The 24,916-nt window shown below is 37.2% G+C and overlaps 1 protein-coding gene across 10 annotated transcripts in view; it reads left to right on the top strand.

Annotated features, from left to right (window-relative positions):
- The window catches only part of DYM (dymeclin), a 374,085-nt gene that overhangs the window by 201,721 nt on the left and 147,448 nt on the right, over positions 1-24,916 (top strand). For 5 of the 10 annotated variants that reach the window (XM_070513083.1, XM_070513086.1, XM_070513084.1 and 2 more), the window contains one exon: positions 10,796-10,960. The exons of the other annotated variants lie outside the window; for them this stretch is intronic. In XM_070513083.1, coding sequence (XP_070369184.1) covers positions 10,796-10,960 — 165 coding nt within the window. The remainder of the gene's footprint in view (positions 1-10,795; positions 10,961-24,916) is intronic. 10 annotated transcript variants of the gene reach the window in all.

Consider the following 24,916-nt stretch of genomic DNA (forward strand, 5'->3'; position numbering starts at 1 on the left):
TATAATCATTAATGTCCCCCAAAGACTGCATTTTTTAAAATGTCTCTTAATTTCTCCAGATGATATGTAAATGTAAATTAAAATTTTTCAGGCTGAGTTCTGCGTCTTTGGTAGCTATTTCTGTAATAAGCATGTGCTTTAGGTCTTTTTTTCCTTCCATCAACTCCACCTCCACTGGAACCAATTTGGTGTCTGTGGGAGTCACCATTTTAATGTGTGCTGTCAATCCACCACTTCCCTTGGCGCAAGGAGGAGTAGAATGACATATTGAAATGCTTCTTTTAAAATATAAATTGTAAACAAATCCAATCAAGAAGTTATTTTCAAGTAAATTTTCCTTCCTTATGAAATTTCCATCAGTGTTCCCTTCTTCCTAACACTAAGTTCATGAAAAGAAAGTGTTAGAAAGGAACTTGGAATGAATGTCTACATTTGTGGATTTTTAGACCTTGCTTATTAGACCACAAGTAGGGCAGACAGCAACATGCTATTAACACGTTGAAATACAATTCAAGCCGTATAGCATAACTGTGCGTTGCTGGGAACCAAGCCAGCTCCACATTGCTGCATGGCCATATCGGGCATTTGCAGAGCAAATGTCTGTAGTGGAGAGCCACAACAGCGTTCTTTTAAACTAGTTGCATTGTCCAAAGTCAAAAGATTTTTTTTATGCATATGCCATATAAAAAGGAATGCTGGTAATAGATTGACCAGTGTTATTCTTAATGACAATGTTATACTTAATGAGTACCATGTAAGTTTTCACTTGCTTAGTCTAATATTTTTAGATATCTGGTACATATGACCCTTACTGTTTACAAAACTTTAAAAACAACAATTATTTTCATGTGCCTGGTGACCTTTACTTTGGTAGTATTTGAAAAATCTGCCTTTAACTGCTTTGTTTTCTATAAAGAGGAGAATGAGATTCTATAAAATTCACTGTGATCAACTCTTCAAAGACAAAGTTGAAGTTCTCAAAAACATTTTTGGAAATAGTTTGTCCCTAAAAGGTGGTGTGATTAATGCTATAGATACTACAAAATGTATGTCTGATTATAATAAATATTATAAAATCAGGAGGCAAGTAATTTGGCAAAGACATGGTAAAATTGCTATCTGAAATATCTGGCTATCTTTTAAGTTTCTAAAAATGTTCACATTTTATAGGTCTTTGTTGATGCATTCGTATCCCAAAATAAGTAGCTAATTCAGGTGCTTATTGGAAGACTTTCAAATCAGAGAATTTGATTAAATTTCCGTATCAATGATTGTATAAATTCTAACTGGTTAAAATGTTTTGTTATGGTGCAAATCTAGGGAATTTTCTTATTTTGAATTTCTTCAGCAACTGAGATAAAACAGATCACAGAAAAGAAGTTTGTATTGTAATGTTATACTGTTGAAGAGGTCGTTTTTATTATTATTATTACAATCTCTAGTACTTTCTAGATCTGGCAGTGGAATATTAGGTCATTTCATCCCTTCTGAGCTAGTACTGGATTGTTCCTTTCGATGTATTTTCCAGTGTTTGGGCCAGTCTGTTAATCCTTCATACAAGAGATTCCCAGGATCTTCATTGCTGGCAGTAGATTTAGCTCCAGGAAAAAGGGCTTCTGCTGCCAGGGAGTTAAATGATTCAAGGGTTGTGCTTCCACCACTCTTGTGTAGTTTCCTGACATTCGTCCCAGATTTTTCTTTGCTTGTTTTCTTGGATATCCTTAGATATCCACATTGTATTGGAAGTTTTATATTGTGTAAAATTGTGTGTGTGTGAGCTATTTTATAAATTTTTGGTTTGCAAAAATCTACTCTGGAAACTTAATGATATTTATTACATATAAATGAGCTAATCAATGAGATTAAAGATAAGAAGCCTTGTATCTGGGGTTGTGTTTTAATGAATGGTGTTTTTTGATGTTACTAACAAAAGGGACTATTTGTCACCAGTGATTTCCATATTAGTAAATCCAGTGGCCTTTTTTTCTGTCTTATTTCCCCTCTTAGTTTTGACACTGTTAACTACTCTTTCCTCAGAGCAGTCTCTTCTTGGTTTCCTCATCCTCCTGGATTTTTTTCCCCTGGCCATGCCTCAAAATTCAGTGAAGGCTTATCTTCCTCTGTCTAGATTTAACATGATCTTATAATATTATTAAATGTTGGCATTTCTCAAGGCCTCCCCCAGACCTCCTTCTCTTCTCTCTACTCCTTCCGTAGGAGATCTCAGCCATTCTCACCTATGTACAGATGACTCCTAAACATACATATTCAGGCTAGACCTATCCTTGGACCTGTGTGAGGTCAGATACTTTGTTCAATTAGATACTTGATATATCGTCTTTCAGGTTTCTCAGAGTCATCGTAAACTGAACATATCCAAAATGGAAATCTTGCCCTTTCCAGCCCTCCCTGATCCTCTTTCCTGTTCCCTGCTTCAGTGAATGACATCACCTTTTATGAAAGCCAGAAACCTGGGAGTCATTTTTGACACTCCCTTTCTCTCATCCACCATATCGAATTCATTACCAAGTCTTCTCTCTCTCAAATCCATCTGCTTCTCTCCTTTACCCCATGCCTTAGCTCCCTACTCTACTGCAGTAACTTCCTAACAGGTCTGTTACCAACTCTTGCCTGTGAGTCTGCAGCCAGATTGATCCTTTCAAAATGCAGATCTCATCCTCTTAACGCCTCTGCTTAATACGCTTCAGATGCTTCCCATTGTTCTTAGGATAAAGACAAAACTCTTCTGTAATCCGGCCCCATCTACCGCTCTTTCCCAAGGTTAGCTCATGTCACACTGTTGGCTTTTACTTCTGCATAGGACACATGTTTCCTTACAGCGCAGATCCTTAGTCTGTGTTGTTCCTTCTGCTTGTAATTCTTATCCTGCTTTATTCAGCCTTTAAATCTTGACTGAATCGTCACTTTTTGTTTATTTATTTATTTATTTTGAGAAAGATTAGCCCTGAGCTAACTGCTGCCAATCTTCCTCTTTTTGCTGAGGAAGACTGGTCCTGAGCTAACATCCATGCCCATCTTCCTCTACTTTATACCTGGGACACCTGCCACAGCATGGCTTGCCAAGCGGTGCCATGTCCACACCCAGGATCAGAACCGGTGAACCCTGGGCCGTCGAAGCAGAACGTGCGCACTTAACCGCTGCACCACCAGGCCGGCCCCATGAATCGTTACTTTTATAGGGAAAACTTCCCTTACCTATCTGATCAGGTGAAGTCTCCCTATTTTTAGTTTTCATTTGTAGCACCCGTTAACTGTTTACATCAGTTTGATTACTTAGTTTGTCCACCCAAGAAAATTAACAACAGTTCCTTAATATAATCTGATATCAAACCCATATTCACATTGTGCCTGATTATCTGAAAAATACCTATTTATCTTGGTTAGTTCAAAAGCATCCAAGCAAGGTCCTCACACCACATTTGATTCATCATGTTTTTTAGGGTTATTTCCATCTAGAGCAGGGTAAGGATTTCTGTAAATAAAGTTTTATTAGAACATAACAATGCCCATTCATTTACATCTTGTCCATGTCTACTTTCTTGCAGCAACTGGAGAGTTAAGTAGTTGTAAGAGAGACAGTATGGCCCACAAACCTAAAGTATTTACTCTCTGGCCCTTTAAGAGAAAAGTTGCTGATCCCTGATCGAAATCTTTTTCTTCTTTCTTTCTTTCTTTTTTTTTTTTAACTCACAACTTTGATTAGTTAATCAACAGGACAGTTGTCTTACGGAATATCCCACATTCTGGGTTTGTCTGTTCTTCCCTTGTCCTTTAGTTTGTTTCCGTATCACTGATTTCTCCTGTAAACTGAAAGTTGACTCTAAAGAATAGATCATTCAGATTCAATCTTTTTGGCAAAAATACTTCGTAAGTGTTCCTGCATATTTCATGTTGCATAGAATTAGGAGATCCTTAATTGCTAATTATCCTGGAGATACTAAGATAGATCCGTGGATTCAGCTGGTAATAACCTAAACCCTTCATTCTGAGTTTCATCATTGTTCTTTCACGTGATGGTTTCATCCATTGATGATGTTTGACTGAATTAGTTGTTTGATTACAGGCTGCCTAAAGGAAAATTTCAAATTATAACATTGCGTGCTTTTTTTTAGGTAGAATTCTTTTTTCCAACTAGGTTTAGTTGGAAAGACAGGGTTCGTGCATAATTCTTTCCCTTTAATATTTAATTTTCAGAGGAGAGTGGTGTCCTTCTGACCTTCAGTAGTAACTAATGCATTTTTGGGTTTTGTTTGTTTTATTTTATTATGAATTCCTGGATTTTTCCATATATTCTGTGTGTTTCAGTCTCTCGCAGAGTAATTATTCCTTTTAATTTCTGATTGTGCCATCTTTGGGGAGACCTTGTACGTTGTTGCTATGTCCTTTCCGTAGGACCCCGTTCGTCTTTGATCGTTTCCTTGCTCTTAGGCCTCTAGGGTATCTCAGGCTCATCTTGCACATTTCCTGTCTCAGACCTAGAAATAGCTATTCTTGTGGGAAGCTCTGGTTTCTTTTAGTGGGAATGATATTTAGAAACCACAGTCTGGTTGGTAGGTGATAAGGATGCTCATTGTGAAGGAGTTCGTCACTTGTAGGTCTCTTGGGTGCACAAAGCTAGGAAAATATAAGTTCTTGAACAGGAAGAAGTTCATAGTGTTGGTTCTGATTCAGATTTAAGATTATTTAACGTAAATTCTGATTTGATTTTTTGAATTCTGTTAATATGTTTTTTTATCTTTATTCCACCATATATTTATGTCTCTATGTGTGTCTATATATACATGTAATTGTTTCAGAATAATATTAGTTATTACTAAGTGAGTGAAGGTTAGGATTTTTTTGTCTCTTTGTCCTCAGAGTATATTCCACTGAGTAGGTATAATCAATTCTACATTTTAAAGTTATTCAAAATAATTTTTGTGTATTTTTAGCAGCACTTGATATATAGTTAAGTTCATTTGTTTCAGTTCTCAATTTAAAGGAATTTTTTCTTTTTGACTTAATTTTAGTTTTTGAATATGTATAATTTTAAGCTATACAGACAGAATATAATTTTCTCATCATTGCCCCAAACACAACACATCTAGAATAATGTGTGCACTTATGTTGCCGTATTTTAAGAATAACCAGTGGCACATGCCAAGGGTGGGGTGCTGTCACTGGTTCAGGCAATGAGGGAATGTATTGCCTGTGTCTGTAAAGAATTTTAAAACTATAATAAAAATGACTAAAAGTTGGTCTGCTTTTCTCTTATCTCCAGGTCCCAGCAAATCTAAATACTATCACTGAGAAAATATTCTCTGCCCTTCTTACGTTGCTGAGAAGCTTGTTAAACAATGTAAATATTCGAAGGAGAGTAATACGATTGACAGAGAGTTTAGAAACCATAGCCCATGAAAGAGGAAAGAACAAATGTTTGATATCAATCGGAGAAGAAAAAATTAAGAGTTTTACAGTTTCTTCATATGTTAAAGGCTATCATGTAGAGAAAAAGTTAGGCTTTGTGTGTCTAATTCCACATGTCATAATTGGGTAGAATTTTAACTTGTTATAAGGAAGAGTTTTCTGTTAGATTTACTTATTTGTGGAATGGGGCTGTTTGCCAGATTAGAGCGTTCCCTTTTGCTTAAAGATGTGTAGTAAGAGCAGTATGAACATCTTGCCGGGGTACTTAGAAAGACATTTCTACTCTGAGTAGAAGATTGGACCAGATGACCTCCTTGGCCCGCCTGGCCCTGCGATTCTGAAATCACAGCTCCACATTATCAGGCATCCTCACTGTCTAGTCCCATCTACTAAAAAAATTTATCTTATTCATGTCTAAGCCCTGTTAAAGTTTATTAATATATCTTTCAGTTGAAATATCAAATGTTCTTACTCAGTTTATAAGGAATGTAAATTAGTCCATAATGTTATGAAATACTCAGGCAGTTGAGATTGTAGTTCTAGGCGTTCTTTTCTCAGCTCAAATGCCATTCCACTGGTGAAACCTTTCCTAACAACCCAAATTAGCCCCTTTAGCCCCTCTCCCACCACCTTTTATCATATTTTCTTTATTTCATTTACTGAAATTATCTTTTTTTTTTTTACTCACTTATTCTCAATCTCCCTCTATTCAATTCTCCTACTTTTCAAATGTATGTTCCCTGAGATCAGAGCCCATGCCTATCTTTTTGTACCACTGAATCCCAAGCGTGCAGAATGTTTCTCCTTTAGTATACAGTCAGAAAACCTGCGTTGAAAGAATGAGTAAAAGAATACTAACTGAAGTCCTCTGCATTGACAAGTTATCCCTAAATCTAATTTTGGGACTCTGTCTATGCTAACTCCTTGTCTTTGCCTCGTAATTCACTTCTGTGTCTAGACTTACACTAACTTGATAGTCTAGAAAAGCAAATAAGATATATAGAGACCCAAGTCTTAATTCTAGACCATGGGAAGTTAGTTTTTGTTGTGGTTTTGCCTTTTTTTTTTTTTAATAAAGCTAAAGAGAGTGCTAGAATAGTTTCATAGAAATGGAGTTACTGGGTCAAAAGCAATGTACATTTGATCATTTTATCAGTTGTCTTACTGCCTTTCAGAAACATTGCCCAACTTACATGTACTAAAGTGTGTGTGAAATGTCAGTATTCCTTTATTTTTGCCGTTCCCATTAGCTTTTTTAAAAAAAATCTTCCAGTTTGATAGCCAAAAATTGGCATTTCATTCTTGTAATTTTGTTTTTTTTAATCACTGGTGAGAGTAAACTGTTTACTGCTTGTATAGTTATGAATTACCAGTGTGTGCACTTTGTTCATTTATCAGTTGTGTTTTTCATCTTTCGCTTATTGATTTCAAAGGCTCTTTACAGACACAAGGAGAAACTGTTCTATTTTATGTTGTAAATGTACATGTCACCTTTTAATTTTATTGATGCTGTTTTTTGATATTTTAAATGTTCAGGAAGTCATATCGGCTAATCCTTTTTCTTCTGGCCACCTCTCCCACTTCCCTCTTTTATTCTCCTGGTTCTTTGGTGGACCCTTTTTTTTACATTCAGCTCTAGTTGGTTTGGTATTTAGTTTGATTTGCTGTGTAAGATAAATGTCTGATTTTTCCCCCAGATATGTTACAGGTTTTTCTACAGACAGGTATGAAAAATCCCACCCCCTTCCAAAATGTAAATGTAAGCTTTATCACATACTAGATTGTATTTTTGGGTTTTCTTTGCTATTATATTGACTCAGATGTCTATTATTCTTCCAGTAATACTCACTTTTATTGTTATAGCCTTATGTATTTGAATAGCATAAGGTTAAATTCCTTCTAATTACTCTTCTTTTTCAAAGTCTTCTTGGCTCTTTTACCTATTTCTTCTTCTGCACAGGAGCTCAATCCTCGCACTTCATGAGTCTGGGGCAAAGGGATAATACAAATGGGCTTCAGGGGCCCTGTGAAGATCTTGAAACTTTGTATAAAATTTTGTGTGCATATGACTTGGTACATTTTTCTTTAATGGGATCCATATCTTTTATTGACTGAAAATAGACACTTAAATAAAAGAAATTTAGGAACCACTATAAGAGAGCTACATTGTCAAAATCAAATACTCCTATTGAGATTTTGAATCTGTGGAGGATAGTGGCTTCCTTCATAGTATTTTCTCTTCCCATCCAGAAACATGCTGGTGTCTCTTGATTTATTCAAGGTTTCTTTTATACCCGATAGTAAATTTTTGTAATTTTCTTCATATAGACCCTAAACATTTATTATTAATTTAATTTCTTGATATTTTATATTTACTACTGTGATATTTATATTTACTACTGATATTTCTATTACTACTACCAGCTTTTCCAAAAAAAAGAAAAATGGGGCTTGGAAAGGGATACACAGAATATTGTAGGTAGTCCGTAAAGTTTAACCTGCCCCTGGTAGGCTCAGTTTTTAAAAAAAGTTCTTTTAAGCATAGAAATAATTAAGAAAATAAGTTAGTGAAAAGTTGCTATGAAAATGTAATTTTATTCTCACAGTACTGAGAAATACTTTATTAGAAAGCCTGACTCTGGGATCTTTTTTAAGCATCACCCTTTTGCTTGTGGTTTTTAGGCCTTTCATAGACTTCAGTGTTGTTCTAGGACAGAACATTTTCGTACTTTGGTCAAGCATAACCATATCAAATAACATTTCAGAACTATACATTGCATAATCCTGGACATTTTCATATAAGAAGGCACTGAAGAGATTTTGTTTCTTATGAAAATGTAGCTCTTAAGTAACATTGACTGTTTTTTATGGGATAGCTCCAGACCACATTTGCTTACTTCCCACGCTCTAGTTTTTCTGACGTCCTCAGCTTTAAGTACAGAGGTCAGAATGACATTTTAGGGCTCCAGATTTGAATCTGATAATCTTAAAATGGATATTATTCAGCATATCAAAAAGACTAGTCCTTTTTTTATTTTTTAGATTAAAAACATTAGTTTTTGATGTTTTAATATCATATTCACTTTTTAGAACCTTTTATCTTGAACTTGCAGACTTGCAAAAATAGTATAAAGATTTCTCATTTACCTTTCACTTAGATTTCCAAAATGTTAATATTTTACATTTGCTGTATCATCGTCTGTTTTTTTGAAACATTTGAGAATAAGTTTATAGACATGATGTATCTTTACCACCAAGAACTTCAGTGTGTATTTCTTAAAAACAAGGGCATTTATCAAAATCAGGAAATTAACATGGAGAAAATACTGTTGTCTAATCTACAGGCACTCGGAGTTTGTCATTTGCCCCACTAATTTCCTTTCTAGAAAAAAAAAAAATACCTTTTCTACCCCTAGTCTGGGATCTGATCCCAGAATCACATATTGCATTTATTGTCCTCCCCCATCTCCTTTCATTCAGAGCAGTCCCTCGGGCTTTCAAAATTGGAAGAATACAGAACAGGTTTTTTTGTAGAATGCCCCTCAGTTTGGATTTGTCTGATGATTGCTCAGGATTAAATTTAAGCTCTGCTGTGATCGTATCAGGAGAAACATGATATCTGCTTTACTGATGATCATATAAACTGCGGTCACTTGTTTAAGGAGGTGGTGGTTCACATTTTTATAGAACACAGTTTTTATGTTTTCTTAAGTCTTTGCTTTCCTTTGGTAGATTGAGTCCTGGAGTCCTTTCCAGAACTCAATAAGAATATCGATTTAATCATAGATGGTCTGAAATGCGGCACACATGAAATTGCTCTGACAATGATAATAATAATAATTCTTATTATTTTACTTTTTTGTAACATCGCTTCAGAATTTTGGAGTAAAGTTTTTACTTCTGTATTGCGATTTGTGGAATTGAGGCTTCGTGAGATCAAATCCCCACTGTTAGAAAGCTGCCAGTGCTGGGCTACCTCTAGATTTCAGAGTTTTCCGATTCCTAATGGCTGTTCCCTCCACCATGGCATCTTCCCTCTTGCTGTGGTGTTGTTGCCTGTCTTCCAGGAATTGTTTGTAATGCGATAAAGAGAAACTGTCTCACGTCACTTTGTTCTACCAAGGCAAGTTTCATTTGGTTAACCAATGACACCATCATATTTTGAGACTTTTCCCCAACAGTGTATCTTTTTTTTTTCTTTTAAGTATAAGACTTTCTCTTTAAGAGCAGTTTTAGGTTCACAGCAAAATTAAACAGAAAATACAGAGAATTCCCATATACCCCATGCCTCCTCAGTACACACGGCCTCCCCACTATCAACATCCTGCACCAGAGGTGATGCGTTTGTTACAATTGATGAACCTACCTTGACACAGCATCATCACCCAAAGACCATAGTTTACATTAGGTTTCACTCTTGGTATTGTACATTCTATGGGTTTTGACAAACGGTATCATACAGAACAGTTTCACTGCCCTAAAAATCCTCTGTGCTCTGCCTGTCCATCCCTCCCTCCCCCACTAACCCCTGGCAACCACTGATCTTTGTACTGTCTCCATGGTTTTGCCTATTCTAGAATGGCATAGAGTTGGGATCATATAGTGTGTAGCCTTTTCAGATTGGCTTCTTTCACTTAGTAATATGCATTTAAGATTCCGCCATGTCTTTTCATGACTTGATAGCTCATTTATTTTTAGCACTGAATAATATTCCATTGTCTGGATGTACCACAGTTTATTTATCCCTTCACCTACGTAGGACATTTTGGTTGCTTCTAAGTATTAGCAGTTATATGAGAAAAGCTGCTGTAAACATCCATGTGCAGGTTTTTGTGTGGACGTAAATTTTCAGCTTATTCTGGTAAATATCAAGGACCTTGATTGCGAGATCATGTGGTAAGAGTACGTTTTGTTTTGTAAGAAAACTGAAACTGTCTTCTAAAATGGCTATACCATTTTGTGTTCCCACCAACAGTGAATGAGAGTTCCTGTTGCTCCACATCCTCACCAGCATTTGGTGTTGTCAGTATTCTGGATTTTGGCCATTCTAATAGGTGTGTAGTAGTATCTCGTTGTTGTTTTAATTTCCATTTCCTTAATGACATACGATCTGGAGCATCTTTTCCTATGCTTATTTGCCATCTGTGTATCTTCTTTGGAGAGGTGTCTGTTCAGGTCTTTTGCCCATTTTTTAATCGGGTTGTTTGTTTTCTCTTTTATCTTTTTTGTATTTTCTTTTAACAGTTGTTTTTTCCTGGGTACCATCTAGTGAAAATATGCAGAAAGCTTCGAGGACGTTAAGAATGATTTATTTTTTCAAAGGAAAACTCCTGTCTTTCTGTTTTCTCCTTCTGCCTTTTTCTTTCAGTTACACCTGCCGCCACTTGCGGAGATATGTGTGTGTGTTGGACAAACTCTGTTTCCCCCACTCTCACTGTTCTACGCTGCGGCAGTGCTTCTCGACCCTCAGTGACAATGGAGAGGAGCTCTTGTCTTTAACTTGCTCTCACATTCTCAGATCCTATGCTTCCAGGTTATTAACCTCTGCTCTCCATTTACTGCATGCTGCATGCTGTGTATGACTGATATGTGCATGTTTTAATGGGACACATGCCATTAAATGATTGAAGAGGAAATTTATATTCAAAATGATGCTAATTGTTTAAAATAATGCCTGGGATTTGTTTCCTCACAAACAAATGTCTTGTAAAGTGCTTTCTATTTTGTTTCGTGGGAGAGAGAAAAGCTTTCAACCACACCGTTGTCATGTAAACTTGACAGAACTTTTCTATACTTGGCTCTCTCTGGGAATCTTTTAATTTATAATAGTTGGGAGTGCACTGTCTGATTTGTATTTGAAATAGACTCTACGGTTACTATTATGTATGAATTTTGAGTTCTCTTTCTTGCTCTGCATGCGTACCCGAAAGCTAGCTGTGAGACTTCACCCATGTTTTGATAGAGGCGCATTTGGCTAAGTAGGGTTGATTTTCTGAAAAGGTAGAAGTTATCCATTGGAGTTTTGTGTTTCTTACTCATTTTATTTACATGCAGAGTAGTTATAAAATCAGCAAGTTGCAATATGTCATGGATGAATGCAGAGTAAACATAATGATGGTGGGAGTCGTAAGAAAGAAACAAGCCATCAGTCTCAAGTATCAGAGAAAATCAGCACCTACCGTTTAGTGTGTATCACGCACTAAAATAGAGGGGCAGCGTAGTGTTGCCACTCGGTACTTTGCAGTTGACATTTTTAACACACATTTTCTGTAAGTCAGAGATGACTTATGCGAGCACTGTACTGTTAGCTCGGTGTGACGTTTGAAGGCCGTGTCTCCACTGCTGAGTGATTTAGAGGGAGAAGGGAGAAAACTCCACGAACACCTTCTAGAAAATAACAAACACGTAGAATTAAAATAGATCTTTTCAGGTGAAGAAACATACAAAAGCTTCAAGCTACAAGGTATTTCTAAGTGAGAACACTTTGGTTATTAGGAATAGGAGACAATGTGGCATCTCGGTTGACACAGCCTTTTCTTGATAACAGAAAGATTTTACAGACTCTTGTAATGATGTTGATCAGACTCTTACTGAGTCAGGAGAGACGCTTCTAAGAATCAGGGATAGAAAAGCAAGCGAAAGTAGTAGGAGAAACTCTTATGTATATAATATAGAAGAATTTATTAAATTTATCAAACTAAAGCCAGTGACGTTCAACTGACTTATGTAAAGTAAGTGAATATCAGGTAAGTGAATACTCTTGGGAATTGGAGACAGAACTTGTCTGGTTGCAAGGAACGGGGAGAGCTGCTGCTAATCATTGAACCTCTTAAATGGACAGAATAATTGATCTTGCCCTTATTTCCTAGCGTGTTACTCAGAGTTCTCCAGAGAAACAGAACCAGTAGGATACATCTGCATAGTGTGTGTGTGTATATATATAGACAGATATATATAGATACAGATACATAGGGAGAGAGAGATTGAGGTTTATTTTAGGGAATTGGCTTTGGTGATTGTAGGGCCTGGCAAGTCTGAAGTAGGGCAGGCTGGAAATTTGGGAAAGTACTGATGTTGCAGTCTTAAATCCTGCATCTATAGGGTAGCCCGGCAGGCTGGAGACTCAGGCAGGATTTTTATGCTGCAGTCTTGAGATGGCCTTCCTTCTTCCTCACGAAACCTCAGTCTGTGCTCTTAAGGCCTTCAACTGATTGATTGAGACTCACCCACACTATAGAGGATAATCTGCTTTCCTTGAAGTCAACTGATTATGAATATTAATCACATTCACAGATACCTTCACAGCAATGTCTAGAGGAGTATTTGAGCAAACAGCCAGGCACCATAGCCTGGCCAAATTGGCACATACAGTGAGCAGCACATTATGCTTCTCCTGGTTTTTCTTTGTGAGTGCCTTCATATGCATCCTCTCTGTCCTACCAGACTCGGAGCCTCCTAGGGGCAGACACTGTATCTTATTCCTTGTTACACATCTCGTAGCAGCTCACGCCTGTCCATTCTTGATCCTTATTCATTCCAGTTGCAGCGGATTTTGCCATTTGCGACAAAGGCCACTGTCTACTTTGCTGTGGAGTCACACCCCTCACCTCACAGGAGCAGACAGGAGAGGGAAATACACAATCAACTGGGAAGATAAAAGGAAAAGGACTGGGAAGACAAAGTAGGGAGGACCAGAAGTAATGAGTTGAGAGGGCAAAGATGAAGGCACCGTGTCGCCAAAGCAGCGTGCCATTCCTGAGCCCCTTCTCCGATTCCTGGCAGGGTTCAATCTGCACTCAGTTTCCGAGTCGGTGTACCATTTCTTTCGTTTTTTTCCATTTCCTCTTTCAGCACCTTTCCTGGAACCCCTCCGCCCTTACGCACTCCGGGTCCTTCCTCTGCCTCAGGAGGTTGTTCAGTACTCAGCTAAGATTTAAGTGATTAACCCCCCAAAGGGAATTTTTTTCAGTACAAAGCCCTCCTCAGGGCTGAAAAGCCTTTATGACACATTTATAAGGAAATGTCAGACCCCAGTAGTCCCAGGTAGATGGGTGAGGAAATATTCTGAGGACAGGAAATCTTTATAGTGTTTTCGATATGCTGCCCCCTTGCAAGCCTGTCCGCTGTCTGACAGTCTCCTGTCTTTCACCTCATCCCAGGGCTGTTGCCCAGATGTACACCACAATTTGGCCTCCAACTTCTGCCAGGCCCTGTCCACTTTTTCTGAACAGCAGAGAAGAAATACAGTGGTTAGGGACATGGGCTCTGGCATTAAGGCCTCTCCTCCTCCCCAGTGGGACAGTGTCCGGGGCACTCTTCTATTCAGGACAGACCTCAGAACGTGGGCATGATTTGCATAAAAGGGAGATTTCTGGTCACCGTTATGCCATGTTCATTTGCAAGTGGCTAATACCCTGTATACACAGTGACACATGGCGGAATGTAATTTAGTGCCTGCAGTTGAAAGTTTTCTTTCGACAGAACTATGTTGTATAGAAGGACAAACCAAGGCAAAAATGCCTGAATGAAGCAATCACAGGCTCACTTCACAATCTCAAATAGCTGTTGGTTATGCAAAATGTTTAAAATGTAATTCAGTTCCCAGAGAAAAATATATGCTTATTCCTTAAGACCGAACTTTACCTTAGTCTAACATGAGTTACTGCTGTTGACGGAAAGCTCAGTCATTCTACTGCACATTTCTTCCCAATGTAAGAATTCTTTTTACGGCATCCCTGCGAGAGAGCTTCTGGGTACTTCCCACTTCAGGAGGAAGTAGAGTTCTTGCTGTTTCATCGTTAGAAAGATTGTCATGTGTTCAGTCGTCCTGTCAAAAACTTTCGTATATTGGTCTGGCTCTCCTTGAGAGCAACACATAAATGTATAAACTTTGCTGCTTATAAGAGCCCTTCAGGTTTTTCAAAACATCCGTCGTGACTCCCCTTAATCTTTTTTCTTCAGCTTAAATAGCCTAGTTACTTCAACCATCCCTGAAACAGATGATTTTTAGATTTTTCAGTCTTCTAATTATCTTACTGGATGATCTGTGTTTGTTACCACTCATCATGAAATTTGATATTCCAGAATTGGATGTAATATTTCAATTGTACTTTATAATTTTGGCCTTTATAAATTAAAACTATATAAAGTATAAATTACATAATAGTTATAAATTATATTCTATTAATTTGTCCTAAGACAAACTACACAGATCTTTGAAAGCAGGCAGATCTTGGCTTGTGTAAAATTCCCAGGTCTTTTTCACATGAACACACATCTCCCTAGACTTGTTTTACATTTAATTATTTGAACTTAATTGCAGGGCTTTGACGTTTGTTCTTCCTTAAATATAACATAGTGGTTTTGTCCCATCTTTCTCTGAGTCATACCTCATGAAGCTGTAAGCCTTTCAGACCTGGTAGCTTCTCCCTCTTACCCTCAGAAGCATTGAGATCAGCTCTCGAGTTACCAACCTTAGAGTTGACTTCTTTAGAAATCAAATTTCGAATTTCATGTACGCATTTGAGAATTTTCATTGATTGCTAGTAACTGCATGAAGTCAAATGCTTTGATTGTCTAGATCTTTATGTGCAATTTAAGTTCTGCTTTCTTGGGTTTCAGGGCGGAGTGGTAAATAAGTTTTATGAGAAATCTATGAAAAGAAAATACTTATTTTCCTTTATTTTTAAGTGACTATATTTAATTTACATTTTTTCTGATGTCAAAAATACAGCTCATAATATTGTTTTAATTGGGCCTGAGACTGGAGAAATCAAGGGAAGGTTTGGTGTTGCACCGATTCTGTTTCAGTGGCATCACTTAATTTGAGTTACTCTTAACTCAGAGCCTCAGTTTTGTTGCTCCCTCATGCTAGAAAGCTGAGAAAGAACACCGATGTTTAAAAATTATTTTCTAGCACATATTGATTTAAAACCAGTGTGTTGTTCTCTTCTTATAAAATTAAGCATGTTAGCACTGAAGTCCTTGACTAGTGAATACTTTGCCAAGGTCAATGGTTCCTGACCTTTTGGGGGAGTCAGAACTCTTCTAGGATCTATTGAAAATTATGGACACTCTCTCCAAAAGACAAAAATAGATGTATCTGATTTACATGTATCTGATTTAGTTAGAATATTATGTACAACTGCTGTAAAAGAGGTCCCTCCCCCGGCCCCCCAAAAGTCTGAGCTGGAATGGCAGCTCTGCCCTGTAGAATTTTTAAGACCAGGAGTCCTCTCTTGTGCTTGTGTAAGACCCACAATGTCTTGCTCTCATCCAAAAAGTTTGGAATGGCTCGCCACAAGTTCTGCATTCCAGCCTGCAGGAGGGTGGAAGGGACAGGGGTGGGAGATACACTCCCATTTTAAGGGCTTCACTCATCCCTTTGGCCAAAACTTAGTCCTGGGACTGTCCCGCCTACTTGGGAGGCTGGAAATAGAGTCTTTAGCTGAGTGGCCGTGTGGTCTGCTAAGAATTCTCTTACTGGGTGTGAAGGGGAGACAGTTATGGGGACAACTAATGGTCTCTGCCACACCAGTGGGAGTTCCTGTCCCAAGTAATGAAATTAACCAGTGTTTACTCAGTGACTGCTGTTGGGTAGCAAGAGGGGTTCCTGGTAAAGACAGAGCCATTGGTAAAAATCGTTGCCTTAAACTGTTAGTTAAATAGAAAATTAGTGATTTGTAAAAAGAGATCTTTTCTGACAGTGGGATCTGAAGTGGCCTCAAACAAGCAGGATTTGAGGAACGTAAAGGTTAGGTGCTGTTTGATTAGGAGAGAAGATATAGAAACGTCAAGTGCAGAAGTTCACAGGTGGGCGAGCACATGATGTATTCCAGGGACAGTAAATAGGGTGGTTTGGCAGGAGCAGATTTATATATGAAAATCAGTGTTACAACTAGTTAAATTAGCCGTGCTCCTGAGGGGTTCGGATCCTAGGTGCGAACCTGGCACTGCTCATCAAGCCGTGCTGAGTTGGCGTCGCACAGAGCACAACTGGAAGGACCTACAACTAGAATATACAACTATGTGCTGGGGGGCTTTGGGGAGAAGAAGAGAAAAAAAAGATTGGCAACAGATGTTAGCTCAGGTGCCCATCTTTAAATCACATCTGGTGCCATTTTATTCCTTTGAAAGGACTGCATCTTCAGTCTAAATCTAAGACAATGTTCTAATGAGTTTCCTCAAAAGAGTTTTTAAAAATTGCCAGAACAGTCTTGTCATAGTATATCCCACTCACTAAATCTGTAATGAATAAATATTTGAAGCCATAGTAATAATTTTTCATGCATATGATACTGTCTTAATAATTCTGTTGTGGCTATGTGCTTTATTGATTTCTGTGCCACTTCTGTGGCATGAAATAAAATGTATTATCCCACTTAAACCATTATGGTTTCCTTTTGAATTACACATTCACTACTTGATCCTGTCATCAGGCTTATTCCATGTCTATAATGTGGTGTCCACTCCTAAGATTTACTTCTTTAGTGCTCAGGGCTGTATAGTAACTCAAAATAGGGCACGTAAATTCAGATCAGAAAAGTTGGGAAACAAAAACAATACACAGTTAAATGTTTTGAGAATCACTCTTCAAACTTAGTCTGTTTTCAGGTTTGGAGTTTTCTTTTTTCTCCTCAAGAATCATTGCTGTGCATTCTGTAGGAGAGAGGAGGGCACAGCTTGACAAACCAAGCCACCGTCTTTGCTTGGCCTCCGAGCTGAGGCAGAGAGCTTTGTCCCCACCCGCTTCTCTTAGCTTCTGTGACAGCACACTCCTGGCTTTCTTCCCACCATTTTTGCTTTTTTTAGACTGTTTTCTTAGTCTTGATCCTAAGGCTGTCCTCTCTTTTAACTTAGACTCTTACCTTAGGCATTTTCATCTCTTTCTATGACTCTACATGTCATCCATGTGCCAGTACTTCCCAAATTGATAACTCCAGCCCAAATTCTGAGCTCCAGGTCCATGCTCTCAGCTGCCTTAATGTTAACATCACCACTCACACCTCTCACATGCCCCGTCTCCCAGGTGAACTCTTACCTGTCTTCATAAACCTTTTCTTTTAGTCTCTTCCATCTCAGTAAGTAGGGTCTCCATCCTTCAAGTTACTCATGCCCATCACATGAGAATCTTCAACATTTTCTTTCCCTCACCCTTACGTCCATCCTCATTCTATCCATTACAGTTCTGTATCCAAAATGTAAATGCAATCTGTCCTCTTTTCTCTGTCCCCACTGCCAGGCACTCTAGCTCAAACCATCTTATCCCACACCTAGACTGAAAACCTGTTGTTTGGTTTCTCCTCCAGTCTCATCACTCCCACCCCTAATTGCTCACCTAGCAAGCACCTTCAAGTCATCTAAACCAGATTGCTTCTCTTGCTTACTCAAAAGCCTTCCGTTGGCCTTAGGATAGTACATTCTGTAGCCACACCAATTGCCTTTTCTTTTCTAGGATTTACTGACTGTTTTTCCATCTTAGGGCTTTTTACATGTTCTTTCCTATATAGCATGTTCTTTCACCTGCTGTATATTTCTTACACTTGTTACTTTCTCAGACAGGTTTTCCCTTATCCCCAAATCCATTGGTATACTTAATGTTATGTTTTCTCTCACACACTCCTTCTCTCCTTCTCTCTCTCAGAGTAGACTGTAAGTTCCACGAGGGCAGAAAATGTGTGCTTTTTAATCCACTAATCCTTAGCACCTAATGGTATATAGTAGGTGCTTCATATTTGCTGAGAATGGATTGTTTTAGTTTATTGTAATTAACTTTTGGCAGACTCGCCCAGTGTACTAATGGCCACTTCTTCAGAGATTACTTGGCCAGAAGCAGGAAGATGGCAATCCTGTTACAATTCTCCTACATCTTCAAAATAGCGTTCAAGGTAGCATCGTTAGACGACAAAGTATTCTGGTTATAGTGTCTACAGATATGCAACAAAACTGCCTGGCAAAGGAATGCTTTCTTAATTCTTCTTGAATATGTGAAATCGCATTGGTTTTTTATCTCAGCTAAATATTTTAGAAATTCTCCGCTTTTCAGAGTTATATGGTAAACAATGACCATCAAAGCAATATCAACATGCTTTGAAAGATCCCTCCTAAAAATGCAAAAATAACATTTTCTCTAGTGGCTCCAGCTAAGCAGAAGAAACTCAGGAAAAAGTAATTTCACATTTAATTTTACTTCTTGAAATTTAAGTGTAACTACTGGAAAATAATTTGAACATAGAGTAATTCTAAAAGCTTTACCACACCCTTCTCCCCCAAAAAAGTTTTCCTTTGCCATTAATTAAATTAATTAATAATTTAATTAACAATTAAATTATTGAGGCTAGAGGCTGTAATAGTAGTAACAGACTAAAGTAGCAGAAATATTGATAAGAAGTAAGAAAATATATTGCTGTATTAAAAATTCTATTTAACTTGCTTTTTAGTTTCAAAATTACCTAGTAGAGAAGGAAACATTTATTATACTATACCTAATTGGAAATGTTTAGAAAAATATTTTCAGTGTGTTACTCATAAGAATTGGTAAGATTTATTAGAGACTAATAGTAGCATTACAACCCTGCTCACAATAAATGTTATACTAGCCTACCATGATGATCTTCACTAAAATGTCACCAAGTTACATTGTACAATTTGTAATCCACAGGGAAGAAATTCAGATTAAATCAATCACTAAAATATAACAAAAGATACTTATTAACTAATTAAAATTTTAATCTGTGAGAAGAATGTCATGAGAATTTTGGCATGTGGAAGCAAAATAAAGACATGATGGAATCTTAGGAAACAATAATATGAAAGTCACGTTCGATCCAAAACATGGTGATAGATCTTTTTTCCCACTGAATGTTCTTAGGTATAGATTTCTTTGATGAAGGAGACCCTCAAGTCTTAGTTGACGTCTAGGTACAAGCAGAGTTCCTGAAGGTGAACACTCTAAATAACAAAATTAAAATTTCTCAGGCAGTTTAGACTGTATGGAGGATTTGGAGTGGATACAAAATTCCCCAAGTTGGACGCTCTTCCCCTGGGGCTGCCATTTGCAGGAAATTTCATGTACATATTCAGACATGCAGACTTGCATAACTGCTTATTATAGAAATATTCTTGGTTACTAAATGTCTAACAGACTTAAACATACAGGGTTTCCCGTATATGGAAGAGAAGTGATTCCACCCACTCTCCATGCCTTGGCACGTCGTGATGCCAGCCCTTACATTTATTTGACTTCCAGAATTTAAACAGGTGGTGATGTAAATCAGAAGTTAATGTTTCACCTACAGGCACTAGGTAACTAAATCATCATACTCGCAATGAGAAAGGTAAATCCTTTTCGATTGGCCACAGAGTGGGAATGGCATTTATTCTAATCTGATCCCTCTAAGTTAGATTGACAATAAAATATTTATTTTTATCTTACAAAAGATGAGGAAGTAGAGGAGAATGTAGAGAAGTTAAATTGTTTGGCAAAGATCACACAACAAGCTGGAGGTAGAGTCCCTGTCTCCAGGGCCTCTGCTCTGGTCGAAGTTTTGTCTTCCTGAGTGTGACCACATTGTAAAATGAGAGAGGTGCGTCTCTCCATACACGTGCTTAATGAATCGTTGTCAACAGAGAGCTGCTTCTATTTCTTCTGTTTTTTTACAATTTCACATTTTGAGATTTTAAAGTTTCATTTCAGTCCTGTTATATTTTAAATCTCCATCTTACAGATTTGAGCTGGAATGGGAATTGAAGAGTTACTAATTTATTTTCCTAGGCATTTTTCCATGTGCATTCTTATACTGATCTTAAACTGGAATCAGATATGTTCCAAGAGGCGGCTTGTTTTGCACAACAGTTCTACAAACTAGCTGTCTATAAGAGGCAGTTCATTAAAAATTAACTTTAAATGAACTTGAGATGTACTGTATAGATTTTCTAAAGGCTGAACATTAGAGCATACAAAATATTTTCTTTGCCCAGTAGTAGTGATAACAACTAATATTTATTGGGCTCTTACTCTGTAATGGATACTATTCTAATTATTAACTGTCTTTATTTTAATTCTCAAAGCAACTCTATGATTATATCCCTGTTTTATAGATGAGAAAACAGATGCAAAAAGTGATTTAATACCTTGCCAGAAGATAGTAAAGCCAGTGTTGAATCCCGCACATTCTGGCTCTAAAAGCCGCAGTCTTCACTGTTGTACTGCCTCCCAAGAAGCCTTCCAATAATAGTGTGATTTTGTTAAGTAGCTTTGCCCTTGAAATCACTTTGACCCATCTTAGAGCCCACTACACATCTGGTATTTGACGATTATACATTTTAAATTCTTTGTGTTTACATTCTTAAACTTCTCTGTTCTCTACCTACTCACAGTTTCACTTGGAGGTAGTTTATAAAACTGGATAAAATTGAAAATTGAAATATAGACTGTAGAAACAAGAAATTCAAAACTGTATTTCTTGGTCCTCTAAATTCAATATGTACGACTTACTCTGATTTCTACTCTCTAAACATGCAGTGTCTCCTGTTTTTCAAAGCTATTAAATCCTTATAAAAGTTTCATAGTGTTGTATCCCAAATGTCTAAGTTATGTTTTAATTTTTGATATGTTTGATTTTTTTTCTCAAAGTAATAGTGACTACAAGCTATTAGCAGAAAGTTTTTAACTAGATTTCACAAAGTAAGCATATACAGACAGATTGTCAAGGTAACACAAAGGATAAGTTTTACATTTTACTTACCACTGGGAAGAGAAAAAATAAGAGCAATTAGCAATGAATCTAATAGTGAATAAAAGTCTTACAGCTTCCTTGTCATTCTTGTGTTTAGTGAGTAACAATTGTGTCATTCTTCCAACTTCAAATAAGTAAGCAGAAGCTCTCCTGGGGATTTAGAAGTATAGTTACTATACATATATGTACATTTTAATACAGGTAACATTTACATAGACTTAAAAAATGTTTGTTGTTTTTAAGTTTATTCTTGGTGTATCTCATGTTGAAACTACCAATTCCTTTTCCTATATGCATTTATTTTCAAGTAGCAAATACCATAAGCCAATAGGAAGTTCGAGGCCCTAGTGTTCGCCACAGTAGGAGTTTTAAGAATTTAATAGATGGTCTCTGCATGCCAGCACGCAGTGGTTGTGACAGCATTGGGCATCTGGCAGAGACAGCAGTTTGTGTCTTGTTAAGTTGGGTCCCTTTTAGGATTCATGTAATATCTTCAGTCCTAAACTTCCAAAATCACACTTAAAGACAGTGATGGAACTAAATATAATGATATTTTAATATCTTTTCTGTAAAGTGTTAGAAAGTAAAAGAAAGGTTAACAAATTAGTCTAAAACCAGTGAATAAATAGCTGCAGGTAAGTTTATTTCTACATGCTCAGTAAGAAAAGCACATTTGGGAAATACTTTTCATGATTTAGCTGACGGTACAATAGCCTCTGGATTCCTCTTGCTGTCCTCAGATGGTCAGGTTAGAGAGCATGATTATGGATTAGATACTGGTCAGTAAGACACAGTGGCAGCCATCCGTTGTGTGGGTTTTTTTATTTTTGCTGTTTTCTTGTATTGCATAGCAGTATATTACCATAGCAGGCAAGATACTAAAGCAATGTGTTGTGATAGTCCAGTTTAAAGAAAGAAAAGACCTTTGATTTTCTTTAGTTTTTTAGATTTTTGATTTTCATTAGTTTTTTAACATTCCTTCTCAGGAATCACCGTCCCTTGATTTCTGTGCCTGGCACTAAGCAGCAAGTGCAAGAGGTATGCAGGCTCCCAAATTTAGCATGACTCCTGGTGTGGCTATGGCAAGAGTTTGTGGTATTTCCTGTTACCTGGTTTAGAGAAATTTTATTTCACCCTCACTCTCTGGTTTTCTAGCCCCTCCCTTCCTCCTGTGAATATAATAATGATAATAGTAACCATTTTGTACATTGAGTCCATGTACATTAATAACCTGTGCTTCCACTGACAGCTGATGCACTTGAACTGGAATCATGGTATAAGCTAAGAGGCATTGGCTACAAATTTGTCCAGTCACTCACTCATGCATCTTTTCTTTAAGTGAGAGCAAGTCAATTTGGCTTTAATTTGCAGTGCCTTTTACAGTCAAAATGGTGGTTGTTTCGTTCTGCTATAGCAGGAATGCTACCCCAAACAGTAAAATGAACTCTTAAAATTATTGCTTTAGTAACCTAGCTCTGGTGTATTTGTATTCTTGGATTTGAATTTCTTGGCACATGACTTAAATCACTGCTTTTTATATATTGAGGAATGTCCCTACTTATTTGAGTCAGTGTTCTTAGCTTCAAGAATTAAAAAGAATCAGTACGTCGTTTCTCAGAGGGTAATTGGCTTATTTGTTTACAACATGTGGAAATTTAACATGCCTTGCCATAACCAAAACCATAGAACTCACTTTCCTGATATATGTTGGGTTTTTTAGCATAAAGAAGCTATATGTATTTTCATGTTATTCCTAATCTGGTTCTACAGCTGCATTCTCTGATTTTGTACATTTAAAGAAGCTGATTTTTTTCCCCTCTTACGTAATCAAATGACATTTCTTCTGATGACCTACACTTGTATAAATACAGTAGTTACTTCCTTGCCTATTAATATTTGTTATTCAAATAGTTTTCATTTTATTGTTTTTAGATATATCATTCCATTAAAACTATGTTTCTGATGTTGTCCTGTTTCAGCTTTGACCTTTAATTCATTGTTTGTTTTAAACAAACTACAATGTTAAAAAATTACAGGGTTATATAGAACTAATTATCTTCTTTGTTGAATGTATGATTTCCTAAAAAGCATAATATGCTGATGACATGTTATCCTGCATTAGTTCATTAGACTAGTTCACTAAATCACTAGTCTCTGATCTAGAGGAGATGGCTTTCCATGTGCCATTTTGTTTTTCTCACTTTTTTCTGTACCAGATATATCACTGTCCTTATTGTCGGCATGGTCAAATAGGCAGAGCTGGTGTTCAGAATTGGAGAAATTGTAGGTGATGGCAGAGTAAGACTGGTGTCCAATGCACCCATTTTCCCCATGAGACTTGGAGTAATTCTTTTCAGGTTGTGTACTACCACTGAATATGGCCTCCTTTTGACAATCACATATCCACGTCTGACTGTTTGTCCCTGTATCCTCTGAAAGCAATAGTTGAACTTAGATTTTTAGCAAGAGCCCTCTGATTTACGCATTCTCTTTGGTTAATAGATAGATCTAAAAGCCCTACTTTTGAGTTGTAAAGTTTGTCAAGATTCAGATTCTCTTTGATGTGAGTGAATATAGTGCACCTCATAGTAGTGTAATAACAAAAACACTTCAAATTTGAGCCTCAGAGAATTTAGTCGGATGGCTTCAGCCCATAAATAGGACAGGTGGGTGGATGGAGGGGTGATCTCAGGTAGGCTTCACTGACTAAAGTGACTTTTAAAAAGTGATTTGAGGACAGATACTTGGTGAGTTAGTAGGTTGTTCCAAGCACAGGGGGCGGCGTGAAAGAAGAGATAGGCAAGAGTAGGCGAGAAAGACAAAGGGCTCATTTAGGAGAAAAGAATGAGGAATGGGACAGGGTGTGGGAGGAGATGAGATCAGACATACGAATTGGAAAAGAATTATGGAGCCATTTGGAGACAAGAAAAAAAACGATACTTTAACTGTTCAGAGAGCCAACGCTGATTAAAAGAAATGTGGCGAACTTATACCCCTGAAAGAAAGGATGATGGCAGTTTATATGTTTCATTGTTGAATAAGAACTTAAGACAATAAATGGGCAGATCAAAAAAAAATGAAATGATTATGAAGTGGTTGATGTATATCATTCAAACCAGGACCCTTTAAGAGAGTGAAAATGGACTCTGTTTAGTGATTCCATTGGGACAAAATGCTTAAACTGGACTATCCTGGGCAAATAGGGACATATGATTATCCCATTATTATTAAATAATTACGTGGAGCTCATTAGTAGATCACAAAGATAGGAGAAATTAAAATCCTGAGTTTTGAAAGTGATACATCATAGTAGTCCTTAAAAAAATAAACTGTAAATAGTGAAGTGTCAGATTCTGGCCTGGACTAGCGGCGCCCGTCACTGAGGCTCATTTACAGATGTCGGTGTTTTCAGGGCAGGGTGGCATGGTGCTTAGGTGTTGAGCCAGGCTGCCTAGGCTTGAGTGCTAGTTTGCCACTGAGAAACTGGTAATCTTTAGATAGTAAGATGGGGATAATAGGAGAACCTGCCTCTCTGGGTTAAGGTCAGGTTTAAATGAGATAATGTATGTCAAACATTAACAAAATGGTCATGTCACATACTAAGTACCCAAATTCTGCTATTAATATTTTTACCACAATTACTTCAACAACTGCTACTATTTATATATTGGAGATTTGAATGTTTTCAATTTAAAGTAATAAATACTTTAAGCTGTCTGATGGTGCTGGTAGATTTCTACCTTTTGTTTATA

The sequence above is a fragment of the Equus asinus genome, chromosome 7 (genome assembly GCF_041296235.1).
Source record: "Equus asinus isolate D_3611 breed Donkey chromosome 7, EquAss-T2T_v2, whole genome shotgun sequence".
In the NCBI taxonomy this organism is placed as follows: Eukaryota; Metazoa; Chordata; class Mammalia; order Perissodactyla; family Equidae; genus Equus; species Equus asinus.